Source organism: Euwallacea similis, chromosome 17 (assembly GCF_039881205.1).
Source record: "Euwallacea similis isolate ESF13 chromosome 17, ESF131.1, whole genome shotgun sequence".
Taxonomy (NCBI): domain Eukaryota; kingdom Metazoa; phylum Arthropoda; class Insecta; order Coleoptera; family Curculionidae; genus Euwallacea; species Euwallacea similis.
In genome coordinates, this window is record NC_089625.1 from 270,893 (window position 1) to 285,385 (window position 14,493).

A 14,493-nucleotide genomic window follows, 5' to 3' on the forward strand; every position below is an offset into this window, starting at 1 on the left:
AATCAGACAAGTGAGCCACTGTACCGTAGAAAATCCGGCGCCTAAAACGTTAGAACTCATGGGGGGAGATGCGGCGGGAATTCCTACGGGGACCAGAAATCAGTGCAAAACGAATTAGACCCAGTGGAGTTTCGTAGATCCTGGACGACTCGTTTTAATTTTAACAATTGCGTTCGCCGTTTTTGCATGCATTTAAATAAGCGTTCTGCTCAAAATTTGGCAAAAGGCAAATTTAAAATTTTGCTCCTCTAAATTTGAGACTGACTACGCCCCTGTTTGGGTCATAAAAGTGCATCAAGCGCTTCTCAAACCTCATCCGTTACGTTCTTGAATTATTTATATATTTTATTTGTTTAAGTAGATCGCTCGGTAAAATAGGTGGACGAAATCCCGATGACTTGGGAAATACACATTTTTATTATTTCGTAAAGCTAGAGGGAATTGAGGATGGTATAAGAATAGACCATAAATAAAAACAAACAATTTTTTAAGCAGATTTATATTTTTTAAAACTTAGGAACTAAAAAATCCAAATATATTATGGATAATTACAACTTTACCTTGGATTATAAGTACAAAATAACAAGTTTAACGTATTAGGGCTAAACCAATATTAATAATGCGATAGTTAGGTGCCTAGATGTCGCTAAGCATATAGAGAATTGCCCTGTGGTACAAATTCACTCACATTTTCTTTTGATAAGTAAGACGACTATTCAAACGGGTGTAACAATCCTTATATGTAATTACAATGACAAAACTGGATCCCAGGTTGGTATTGATCAAGCATTTTGTCCCAAACTTCGGTTACATATTAGCATTCGAGACTGTTAATTATTGGTAAAGGCACGGAAGTAAATTCAAGAATATCGAGCAATTCTTCGGTATGCAGATCCAGCCTGAAGATTGTAATTAATTTTTATGTAACTTTCCTGTTATTTTGTAATTTTATAATTTTTTGGTTAACAGCGAGGTCAGTGGCAGGTACAGATTCCTTCAAATTAAATATTGAGCGAAAAATCCAGTGAGAGTGGTACTATTTCCTATTTTATTTATTTATTATTAATAAAAAAAATTCATTGCTACTACTCGTCTTATTTAAAAATTATCACAATCAGTTAACGATTTTTTGTCACTTTCTACAACTTTTTCTACTTTTTTTTTGTTATTTTTCAATTGGTTTTTTGCTTCGGTTTTTTTATATAGCTTTTTATTAAATATTTTATCAAAAAGTATAAAATACTGTAAAATATTATGAACACAACAATTCTCTTTATCTCTCACGACTTCGTTATAAATAAATTGGCATCTGCGCATCGGAAGACTTATCAATATTTTTAAAACATACATCTATTTGAACAAATTATATGCTCGTGCGCAAACACCTTTTTCTTTCTACTATGTCAGCTAATTAATAATAAAATCGAAGTTGCATGGAAAATTCACGCCAGAAAAGAACACGTAGTGGATATGAGCTTTCCTGTCTTCCTTTGTGTAGCTGGAAAAACTCACTAATCTGATGCAAAAAGTTAATTTTTCACACAGCTTCGAATAAAATAATCATTATATATAATTGAAACACTAATAATAATTATAATATTTAACAGAACTATACGTCAATAGCGTAACTAAGCTAACTGCACCCCAACTTCAAGTCGCATTAATTACTGTACAGATAGTCTTAATATAATGGAGTCATCCCAAGATTCGCCCCCAGTACAGTAAGCTTGTTTACACAGTAACTATATTTATTATAAAACACATTGAGCAATGGGTATTTCGGTTTTGGCACTTTCAAACACGTCGTGTGGTGTCAATGCATTATGTCTTTTATATGAAACTAATTGGTCCTCCGGAACCAAATATTTGGAAATTTCTTGTTGATTTTTACAAACAAATTTTCAGATTAACCCGATTAATAATTGCTTTGTTTGAGTACTCAAGCCCAAGCACTAATAAGTTGCGTATGGTTACAAGTGCAAAATAATTCTTAGTCGCGCCACTAACGACCAATCTGGGTCAAGCTGAAACTGAAGAGTTTCAACATCTCGGGTTAAACTCAGGCATGGTCTTTTCTGATTTGATTAATTCCTCAGTTTATCTCTCGGATTTACTTTGCGGGAATATAAAACTATGTGCATTCAATTTCCGAAATAAGCTGCGTTTGTCGGGAATAAATTGCACAAAAACGAACATTTTGCTAAATCAAAATATAAAAAAGCGCAATTGCGCTTAAAGTCGAGATGGTGTAATGAAAAGAAGGTATTAAAAAGCTTTCCAAAGACTGACAGTTTGAAAACTGTTAATCTTAATGTAAAGCTGACTGATTACTAATATTAGGGAAAAATTAAAATAAAGTAGGTACGAAAAGAGAAAGTGGTGAAGTCGTAAAAAAATGTTCTGCACAATCTGAAATTAATTAAATTTTTATTTTCAAAACACATAATCATCATCTCGGTGGACTATATCAAATTAGGGGATCTCGGCATTAAATTGCACAAAAACTCTAATTTTATCCCGCAAGATGAATAATTTAGGAGTTGATTTCTCTTCCAATAATATTAAATCAGACAATTTTCTGATTAATGGGGAAAGCATACTACAAAACTTAATTTTAAAACGCGTTTCTTTGGGAAATAATGGTTATTGGAGATTTTACAGCTCGAAATGCGTGGTACGTTGGTAAATGTCACAATAGTACTTACTATTGACAGCGACATATGTCAATTTGAAGATGAAACAGCTAACTGCATTCGATAGAACCAAAACTGAAACGATTCCCGCGTCATCAAACGCCTTAGTGCTAATTAATAATGAATCGATAACAAAATTTAAAACCCTAAAATTAAGCTTAAATGCTTTAAACTAAAAAAAACCTTACTATGAATTATAATATTTACATATAATAAACTTGCATTGTTAATAAAGAATAATTGATAATAAAGAAAAACTCGACGAATATTTACAAATTAAAAAGCAACAAGTGGTATTCTAAAAAGCAAGTTTCTCATTAAAAGGGTATTTTACTACATTCGTAATTGATAAAAAAAAATGAGATTGATTTCGTAAATTTTTATCAGTTACGAATATTTGAAAGTTTATCTTTTAAAGATGTCCCCTAAGAAGTAAATTCGCACTAAATACAATATGAAATTCTTTTCGTTACTCGTTTCATATCTACTAAACATGCTGTTTCCTGTCATTGACACACTCTTTATAAGTTTATTGCAAACGAAACAAAAACCTTCCATTCTTAGCTTAAAACGATATGAAACGAATGTTGCAACAGAACAAATTTAAAAAGATTTCAATTCTAAATTAATGAAACACAAAAACGCTAAAGAAAGGGAAATGACCATACGTAGATCAGAAAACTATTTCAATAGAGGATGATTTGTGTAATTAACAAAAAGAGGTAAGATAAATTCGACTCGAAGAACGATCCTGCTATAATCGCTGTAAAAGTAGTTGAGAAAATACATTAAAAACTGATATCACATTCGTATGTCATTTCATCACAAATTTTTTTAAAACAATACTATATAGGGTGAGCAAACCATGACAAAAAAATTGATTAGACGCATTACTAGCACCCGGCATTGGTTGGGACACCCTATAAAAGTAAACTAAAAACATTTCTATATAAAAAAAAATCCTTACCACCTAAATTAACAAGTGCCGTAACATAAGAAACGAAAAATAGTATTCTTTCCCCTATTCATTTTATCATTATATTAATTAAATCACAGTAAATATAAACAAAATACAAAAAACACACAAAAATGTTATTGAATTAATTCACTAGTGGTTGATGGTAATTGTAGAATAAAGAGTAAATCAAACAAATACCTCGGTGCCGCTCCAAAATTAAATTGACCTAAGCTTCTGCGATCTCAAGGAGACTCAAAAGAAAGTTCACGTTTAAACGTTACCGCCTTTCTTTCGAAATCCAAAGCCTTTTGACTACAAGCTTTATAACTTGTCGTCCCAAAAAATTTAAATTTCGATCGAAATCGAAATTTGTGCCTGGAATCTGCATTTCTCGCATCGTATACTAAAGGAAATAGCGCCCTACGTTTGAATCCGTATTGCGCATGTTCTAAAAACCAATGTGGCTTAATAAAACCGCACGCGCAACAGGGAGAATTACGAAAAATGCGCGTCTCGGCTACTATGATATAAAATCGAAACACATTCTAGCGTCTGGCGGCTAAATTCCGCCTGAGCTGCGATAATCTCGACCTAAGGTAAGACTGTTTTTTCTTAAGGTCTTCCAGCTGCTTGATATTATTGACATTAGATTCAGTCAAATAGTAGCAGTGCTGGGCAGCTTGTAAAAGTATATTCACTTTCGCAATTTTCTTCGTACCAGATACTTCAGGGACGACGTTCTTCAAATTCTCGAAAGCTATGCGCAAGTCCACACGCCTCTGCCTCTCCATGTCATTGTGCAGATGGCGCTTGTCAGTTGGCTCGCCTTCGGTAACGTTTGATCGTTTCCGTTTGTAGCTGCTGTTGTTTCTATTACCTCTGCCTCTTTTGACACCACGCCTACTCGGAGTTGAAGTGGAGCAGGATGGACTATCGGAGCTTCGCACTGGGAGGATGGTTTTGATGCCGTTGTTGGTTCTCTTTTTCGACATGGCGGTGGCCACTCTCTTTTGCAAGTGGTGTTTGTCACTGGAAGAGGGGTTGTTGGGTAGCGAAAGAGCAATTCGACTGGCATTGGTGAATTTATCGCTGACGGAGACTACGTCAATTTCCTCGTCTTCTTCTGTAACAAGAGATATTTACAAATTAGAATTAAGGTCCATTAAAGAAGGATATTAAATTGGCCCTTTTCAGGACCAAAGAAATTTTAAAACAAAAAGTTTTAGTTTTTGGTATGTTCAATCATAATTTTCTCGAGACCTGTTGCGTTTAGGTATAGGACATGGTACATGAAACACACTTAGAATTTTACGTAGAATTCAAAAATGAAATAAAAAAATAGGTGTTTCTATTTGAAGAAACAAAGTTGGTGGTCGTACCTGATTTTTGGACTACCCTGTATACATAAATTTACCGTTAAAAAAACCGGAAGAAAAAATAAAAATCGACGTGTCCGGGGGTTTTGGCCGCAATTTGGATGCATATTATGCATCTTAGTTATACGGACTGTTTCATCCAAAACTTCCACACTGTATATTTTTTTAGCGTATGACACCAAAAAACCTTGACAGTGCAGTGTTTTACGGTACAAATGATTTTTTTTCTTATTTGGTTTAAATAAAAAAAACTAACTTCCGAAAATAGGTTTACGGTATACAATCGTGCGAGATGCAGAACCGCTGTCTCTTCTGATATTCTACTAAGATAGGGGCCATTAGACTAACCAAAACCAATTAACCTCCATAGAACTATCGCGAAAACGAAGATCTTTGCCTGCTACCTGTATGGTTCAAATCAAAACGAATTTAACCCTGGAAATCGCTGTTAATGAAAAGGGCGTTGCATCCTATAAATACGATCAAGCAGCGGGCCCACAAACGGTGCTAAAAAATGGTAGCTGCCTAGGGTTAACAAACCAAATTGTGTGAGCTGGCCAAATGCCACATTAACGCGTAAGTGTTCCGCTATAATTAATTTTACGGATTAAATCATGTTGTATGTTGCAATTGCCTGTGAAAATGGGATTACAGGGATGCAGTTATCCAGAAGCCGACGGCACTTGGGCCTAACCCGTCGCCGTTAGTTGTCCCGGTGGTTCCAGATTGAAATGTCTATTTTTAGAATGTTCCGCGATCCAGCGGCGTTTAAAGTGAGTAATACAGAACTAATTGTCGTGGATTTATTCGGCGGCTTTGTGGGCGTGATTAATGGGTTTCGTCAGGGGAATTTCTGCCACGGGTTCCTGCTTAGAGCTTATCGATGAACGTAATACGACACTGTCGGGTTAAAATGGGCAGCGAGCCTCTGACACTAACTGGTAATTGATGATATACGCTTTCAAAGGCGCACTGTGTTAGTGGCAGTAGTAAGTAATGTGGCAGTTGTAACTTTAATACTTCTGCCATCCTCGCGTCGCCTCACTCGACTCGACAAGAAAGCAGGTTCTGCACACCTCTTCGCTAATTTAATTAAATCAATTATCAATAAGCAGGCAGCCTCTAAAGGCAAAGCATCTTATTCGAGAGCCACGGACTCGAAACCGATAGGAATGTCGTATTGTCGGAGATGATCCTGCACGGAGGTCGATCCTCTTAGTTCCTTTCACATTCCGCACTGGGGCGACCCCATAACGGACTTGCAGAACATTTTCAGCAGTCATCGACTACTTTAGCAACAATGTTTGCACGCCAGACAACGTGCACTGTCATAATAGCTAGTAACCGTTTACTTACGGTTTGCTCGGGTTAGATCATCAAACAAACATCTAGCCAAGTGTGAGGAATTTCAAACTGCTTTTTTTCTCCAAAAAATATGTGGCAATGTTCCAAATCCTTAAAAGAAGTGGAAAATGGTAAGGAAGAGCTAGCGACTATCAACTGTTCCTTGTTCCAGGTATAATTCATCTAAAAAATTCTTTCTTCTAGCGGTAAAACGACGGTAACGAAATGGCGGAAGTAGTGTCAGAATTTTATATCCTCCAAGCCAAGGCTCGCGTCACTCTTCGGCAATTACTTCTATTGATGATCTTATCTTATCATCTCTATATCTATCTTCCTAAGTATGTATATTATGAACAGATGTAAGTAACAACGTCCTGTAAAATTTTAAATTTCAAGTTAATGACTTCAGGATAGATTTGTATTTTCTTCATACTTTCCATGTCATCATTCAATTTTAAATTTCACTTAATTTCTTCCCATTTTTTTCCTAAGCAAGTTGTCTATAATGCTTGATTTCTCCTCTTCGTCTGTCGAAGAGTATCCCTGTAGTTCCATTTTCAAGTGTTTTTATTTAACCACATGTAACAATTCCCATTCACTATTCCAGTTTCTGGCGGAAATGCATCATGCTGTGCTTCTTGTCGCTCATTCCCTCTTTCTCACCGTATTCCTTCCAAATTCGAATTTTAGATAAGTTCTTGGATTGAACGGGGCCGCCTTTCGTAAACACCTCATTTCAGATATTTTCAGAAGAAAAACTCGAGCACAACTTTGTCGTTCACAGTTTGACAAGAAAAGTACACCGTTTCCCGGAAATTTATCTTGAAATTACGCATATAAATGTCAGTAGAATCATTAACAAGAAAAAATTACTTTTTTTCCATAGCAATTTAATAAAATTAGGTGACCCAGATGCCTAACCCAGCAGATCCTGTTTCTCTTTTCGCGGTTTCCTCATTAGTATCAACCGACCTTCAACCTTTTCACTTTTCTTCTCTAGTGCTTTCTCTGATATGGTTTGTGTTATTTTACATGCCCAAATGCACAGTGTAAGATATCGTAAATCGTAATTGTTACAGATTTGATTAAAGACAAAAGAGAAATGAGAAAAGACGCACAACAGTTGACCGTGTGTGTTTTTAAGTAGAATTTTCGAATATTCGTAGCCACCTGCCAATGGCATTTCCATGTAAAGTGTAGAACTGTTCTATTGCACGTACCCATCAGTTGTACCTATGTAATAATAGACCTATCGTGGCGAGTAACTTTTCTGGAATGCACTGAAGTTCCCTGAAAATCGTATTTCAGTACGACCATGAACACATTCACATGCTACTAACATGTAAGGTGGGAGCTTAATGGCGTACGTCTTGGCGGAATTATTCATTCTAGATATTCCTAATTTCATGAATGCAATGGATAAAACTTAACACGCAGTTGGCAGTACCTGCTCGAATGCGCTTTTGAATCAATCATAATGTCCTTCTCAAAGTGCATCATAGACTACCTTGCCAAAGTGGTATTGTTTTATGTCTACACGGTTATCCATTAAGCTGTCGGTTTCTTTTTTGAATTTAACATAAGACCTAACCAACTATCATTATTATGACAGCAGCGCGTACATCGAGCCAACACAATTGATAAAGTAGTGGATAATGTTGAACAACTCAAGTCAACAAGAATATTATAAATCCTCCGATAATCGAGAGGTTATCTTATCCATAGCTCGTATTTTCTTGAAAAGCTTACAACAGAAAGCGAGATAAAGACGTGTCTATGGAATCGAAACTTTCTGGAAACATTCGGCCCGAAGTCGAAATCGGAAAGATATTGAAAACTTTCCTATTAGTTCCAGCTCTTGGCAGTTACCGATTTCCTAATGTATTATTTTAAAGAGCCGGCTAGAAAACTATTCTGGAAAACGGCCTCTCGAGATTTTGGGTCAAGCGCTGTTTGCCAATTGGCTAATGACTGGTAATTGAGGTGCCAGGAAAAAGGTTTTCTGGAGCAGCAACTTTCTTGGAAACGTCTTGATACGTTCGACTGTTTGCGTTTCTATTGAGTTACCCAATTTTAGTGATATACATTCTTGTCCCTTATCTGCTGCATAGCTTACGCTAATGTGATGGTAATATGACGAAACGCTGTTAAATTTATATTCCTCTAAACTATAAACTGGTGGATCAAAACCTGCTTAATCGGCCGGTCTAATAACGGAATTCTTTTCTTTGATAGATGTTCGAATCTTTCTTGAAGTCCCGTTTTCTTCCTGACATAAACTTCGAGCCGCACTGAAAGGTTTAATACCCCCTTGTTTATTTTTAGTTATCTAAGAATTAGGACTTCCAGTAACTGCTCAGATTAAATCGCTCACTGAAGTCCCCAATTTTGGTCCTGAAACACCATTGAAAACTAGTTTTGGAATATTTTAATAAGTACCTTTTACCTGCGAAAAAAAGCATTAACCGGTCTTGAGGGTCCTTCCGAGAATCGGAACCATAAGATGCCGCCTATTAGATTAGGATCTTTAAAAGCCTAAAATTGCAAGCGGATTCATTATAAACTTGTTTCTTCTTAAAGGTTTTAAAGCTCAAAGACTAATCTGAAGATGTGAATTTTTTCTATACATATTTACGCCTCCCCTAATTGTTCAGATAACTATAATAGGTTTTTTAACGCAGTGTCAAATATCAACCGGATAAACCTCGCAATAAATTTCTCTATTGCATGCATTGATCCGCAACGTCATCGAGGTGTGATGCGACCCACCTATTTAGAAATACAGGAAGTGTGAAGGTGTACTTTTAATAGGAGAAATTTGTGCCTATTTTCCTTACCCTTCGCTATTGTATATTGTGTCTCTTCCATCCTCGTCTAACAGTACCTGCAAATCTTTCTCGGTACGCACAACAATAACAATTGCTAGAGATGATAAAAAGAAGGCCTGAGGCGAGATACAGAGAAGGAACTGGGATACAATGGATTTATTAGGTACCAAGTGTTCGTTACCCGCCAATGTTCGAGTATAATGGCTTTTTCCAAAAGAACATTGAATTTCTCTGGAGCCCAGGTATAATTTCTTTTCAGCTTTGCGAACCGGTAACATCTGCCCTGTGATCCGGACTCTTTTCAATGAAGTAAGGGCCTTATTTTATACCTTTCTGCTTGAAAATTTATTTTCTTTGGTATATTTGAAAGAGGAGCAAGCGTTTCGGTTCTAAGTGGGAGTCAAATTTAAAGCAGAAATAATTATTCAAACAATAGAAACAGTACATCATACGATCCCCTTTAAATAATATCGTGCTGTAATAGTTTCCACAAGAGACTCTTCTTTACAATTCTCTCATTATATTCCTTTTATCCAACCTTGTCCATTATAACGACATACAAATTAGAGTCAACTACGTCCTTAAAACCCCATAACTAAACCGTCGTCACTATTTGCTGAATTGTTATGCTTTTCTGAACATTATGTGATCGACACGGAGGAAGCAATTCTCGATATTTAATGTGGTCCGAATTTGAACAAATCTTCCTCACTAATTCAGACCTGAAGGCGTTCTACCCAAATGACTAGATTTGACTAGAATGACTGATTATTTCCAAATGAGCGTTCCCATTATCGAATGCTTTCACTGATCTCCACATTCCGATATAGATGATTTTACCTTTACTCATCTTAATGAAATATAAAAGTGCATTCCTTTTATGTTCAGTTTTACACGAAATATTATGTAATAGTTTTTAGAGATTTTGAAGAATGTTCTATTAGCGGCTTGATGATTGCATAATGTGCAGCTTTGTACGTTAAAGCAAATTTTTAGGTTAAGCAGCAAAACTAGAAGGGACAAAATGGGTAACATGTAATTGGTATAGATAAATGGAACAACGTCCATTACTACTGGGCATCCAAAGGTAAGTCGACCATATTATTGCCAGTTTGCATGGAAAAGCTTTGGTCATCTAAGTCTTTCGTCGCTGTTTGACTGTAATATTTGATATTTCTTACCGAATCAATGACTTGTACCAGAGTTTAATAACATTCACCCTGTCCTTCAACAATCGTACGCTGTTGCGAAATGCTTCTTGGGTCATGACAATAATTGACGAATTATTTTGAATAAAATTTCATTATTTCGTTACGTCCTTGTATCTGTCTATAATTCCTCCCCACAACTAATATTCTTGACATCTGTCAAACTTAAACTTAGGCACAAGACAAAATCGAAAGTGACAAATTTCTACTAAAGATGCTATTTAAGACCACTTGGCGCAAAGAACACGTTTAACACGGGACTTGCGGTTGGGTTAAGCATTGTCGCATTTGACCGAAGCAAGCACCAACGACAAGAAAACCACGTAATTTTTCTTGCAGTCAAAATTGTTGGTTTAGGGTTATAGGTAGGACTCTTAGTTGCCGTTTCGAGATCATAACTTAAAAGTGCTTCCGTCAACCGATATTTGTCAATGAGGGGCATTGGCAACAGCTTATTTCGATCGAAATATTTCCACCTCTATTTCTCCACGTTAGGATTTCGCAAAACACTTTAGTAGAATTATCGGTGCGCATCTGCCGTCAATCACTCACTCTCAACAGCTATCTAATAGTGTGCATGAGTACCTAAACATAGATGACAAATTATTCTTGTTTACTACACATACACACTCAAAATTGAATTGCCCGAGTGAACTTTCTGAGCTACGACTCTGACTGCTAAGGAACTACGTTTTCTTTATTGCCCTGTGTAGGCTCATTAACGTTACGTATTTACATATTAGCAGCCCCCCTAAAAGCGTTCCCATTTTATCTCCAGGCGTGAAAATCCTCGAATCCCTTTCTATTTTTCGAAACCCAATCAAGCGTTCAGCGACCTTTAAAAGCAGGAGGTCAATATTTCTTGCTGCCCGGCACAATATCGCTAATTTTTTTAACCTCCCACTAATAACCGATTTTTTAGTAAACGTGTTAATGGGCTTCCAAAATTACCAATCTCGCGTGTTCTACGATCGATTTAATAGGCTTAGCTTACAAATAACTCTCTAGGAGAGACGAATTAAAACCAACATCTGTTAAGTATGACCGATCAAATATTTTAATCCATTAGTAGGCGCAAATTCGCCATAATCTTGCGTCATTTCGTATACTAGGCCTAAAAATTACGGATTATGCGTAAAGTGGTTTAGGGTGGTGCTGCTGATCAGTTGAGGTCATGTAATTCTGAACTTTTGTAGAAACGGCGATTCATGCGATATAAGTGGCAATTAGCGACTATCTTGAAGAGTGAAACACAAACAAAAAAGCTCTAATCTTCCAAATAGACTGACGTAATCGGTGAATGGCCTCCCTAGAGTTGAGCTAGACCAGGCATTCGAAAATTTCCAATAGTTGCCAAGACATAATATAGAAATCCACTGAAATTCTCGGTTTCCAAAATCTATTAGATAGCCATTAATAACACAGACGTTTGATTGATGAGGGGACTGCATTGGAGCCATTTTAAAAGCATTCTAATGTATGCCTCGGATGTTGGGGGATGCAAATTATTAAAATATGAAATATGCATGAGAGGATATTTGTTCTTGGTATTGTTAGAAATGACTACAAGCAAACTGAGAAACAGACTTCCTTATCAGAACGGTTGGCTTGATGTCGCGATACAATACTGTCGTAAATCTTTAAAGTTTGGCTTGTGCAAGTTTCAGGCAAGGATATATGTATGTACGACCAGCTTTATGGAAAACTCTAGTATTGATTTGTTTCGTCAATAGCGAGTATGGGAGTGGAATAGAGAAAGGTCTATGAACTTGCCTAATTTTTACCTTGAAAAACGTAATTTTTCCATGAAATCACAAACTCCAATTCATCTGGGATTATGTTCATTGGTCACACAGTACGAACTGTTTACATTTTTGAATTTATTAAAACTTTTATTTAGAATTGAGCAACACTTTTTTGTTGTAGGAACTGAAATGCATTCGTAATGTGAAGTAATTTCCATGCTCGTTTCTACATTCATACACAATCAACTACATCTCAAGACGATAATCCTGGAGCTCACAAATAGGAAAATTAAATATCCACTTTTCAAAGATATCAGGAAATGAGATCAAATAAAAAATAATGCTACCTCATGTTGTTACTTCATGATGTATGTTTAAACAATCCATTATTACACGACAAGGAGTATGCGTGTGTGACATAAGTGTTATCAGTTTATTAGTTATGAAATATGCATCGGCTTAATCATGGAGGCATCCGCTATTTCCCTGAAAATACCTCCATTAGCTATGCAAAAAACTTGCACAAATTAATGACATGCAAAGTGCGTCATTTCTGCCCCGATTCTTTTTTCTATTTCCTTTGAAGATACCGAATAAGCAGAAGGAATAAAAGCTTTTGTTTAATTTTACGGAAATGTTTTAGAAACGTATCTAATGTGATTACTCACGGATTGTCAAATTGTTGTCACATTTGTCCATTATTATATAATATAATTATAGTGGATAAATTTAGCCCGGTATAAATTGGGTGTAATCGACCTGATGCCGTAAATTCAACGTAACGGACGAGCCTCCCAGTTGTCATTCCCACCAAAGCATGTTTATTAGGCTTTAGGCTAAAAATACATCTATTTTCCTCGCGCCGGGAACTCCTCATATTAGGTTTCACAGATTTCCTAAATCATCCGAACCACACAAACCTCTCGAAGGAGAGCTCAAAGTCCGAACTTCCAAAAGGCATCAACGGCAACAATGCAGCCGCCCCCGCCCGAATTGGCGGGCTTTTGAAGGTCGCAGACGTCGTTGGCGCCATTTTGATCATCGATCGCGGCGCGTCCTTGGCGGGGTCCCGGATTTTCAGGGGGGCTCTCCCCTCCACCAATTGCCCCCGAAACAGAGGGGTGAAACGTGCAGCCCCCTTTGGCGGGAAAAGGGTCTGTGACGTCCGCACAGAATTCCTAATAAAGTTCATTTCAATATAATGACTCCAACCGAGGAGAGACACGTCACGGAAATTTCTCCAGAAAGGGTTGCGTAATATTATGAAAACGCCTTTGTTGGAGGGAAGTTAAAAATACATTTTTGGAATACAAAAAATTATGGCAGCAGTTTGAAGCTGAAGCCGATTGGTGGGAAAAATAAAAATCTATTAAAAGCTATTTTTATTTTCGATCGTGGGCGGCTGCAAACGATACCATAAAGTTCGTTGTCTACAAAATTTGTCATCATCATCACGTTCGGACCATCAATGATGCTCTTAATTGCGCGAGTGTACCTTTAAAAGCGACGTTCGCAAAATGTGCCTGAAATATGAGAGAGCGAACTGTCACCACCATCACCTTTAAACAGACTATAATGCAAACTTAAACGAAGCAGTTTACCCTCCGCATATACTTAATTTTTTTCAATGAGGTTTTTTCCTCACACCACTTTCCCAGAATCCGGTCCCAAGTTTCCCCGACTGCAGACACCCTTTTTATGGTCTGGCTTTGCAAGGTCAATCGAATAGTGAGACAGACGGCGCGACGGGGCCAAAACGCGAACTTTGGGCCCTTCAGAGGGTGTAACGAACCTGGATCCGGCTCGTTATCGTCTGAAACCCCGGCGTGGGTCAAAATCCAGGTTCTGACGCCCGATGGGAAATCTAAAATTTATGTTTTGTTGTCTGGGTTTCGCGGATGGGGCAGGGTGCGGATCAAAGTTCACGCACTTCAAAAAGAGCGATAGTGCTTTGGAGACGTTTTGAGACAGATAAATTGCAGGTGTCTTCTTCAATGTGGTAAGTTTGAAAAGTTCTCTCACTGGAGATAAAAGAAATCGTAGGTGGATGACTAATAAGAATACACTTCGGCGGAAGGAAAGTTTTTCATGGGAATTTCCCTGAAGACCAATGGGAGCTTCCCCGATATGAATTTATCAAATAGGTTAGTTCTATTGAGTTTACATGCGTAGACTCAAACATGTGGAATCCTGGGAACTTTCCAAATGCACTTGTGGAAGTCACATTAATTTTTCATGTATGACAGTTTTACATTACTTCCAATGATTACATTATTTTACAGAGCGAACTTCAATGGGCCAAATTTTATCCACATATTATTTCTGCAAAAATACTACAATC

The 14,493-nt window shown here is 37.0% G+C and overlaps 1 protein-coding gene across 1 annotated transcript in view; it reads right to left on the bottom strand.

Moving 5' to 3' along the window:
• Nucleotides 1–483: 483 nt before the first annotated feature.
• Nucleotides 484–14,493, bottom strand: part of LOC136414482 (uncharacterized) — an 81,747-nt gene continuing 67,737 nt past the window's right edge. Inside the window, exon 3 of the mRNA XM_066398527.1 lies at nt 484–4,774. Within this exon, the coding sequence (XP_066254624.1) occupies nt 4,197–4,774 (578 nt within the window). The 3' untranslated portion in view covers nt 484–4,196. The remainder of the gene's footprint in view (nt 4,775–14,493) is intronic.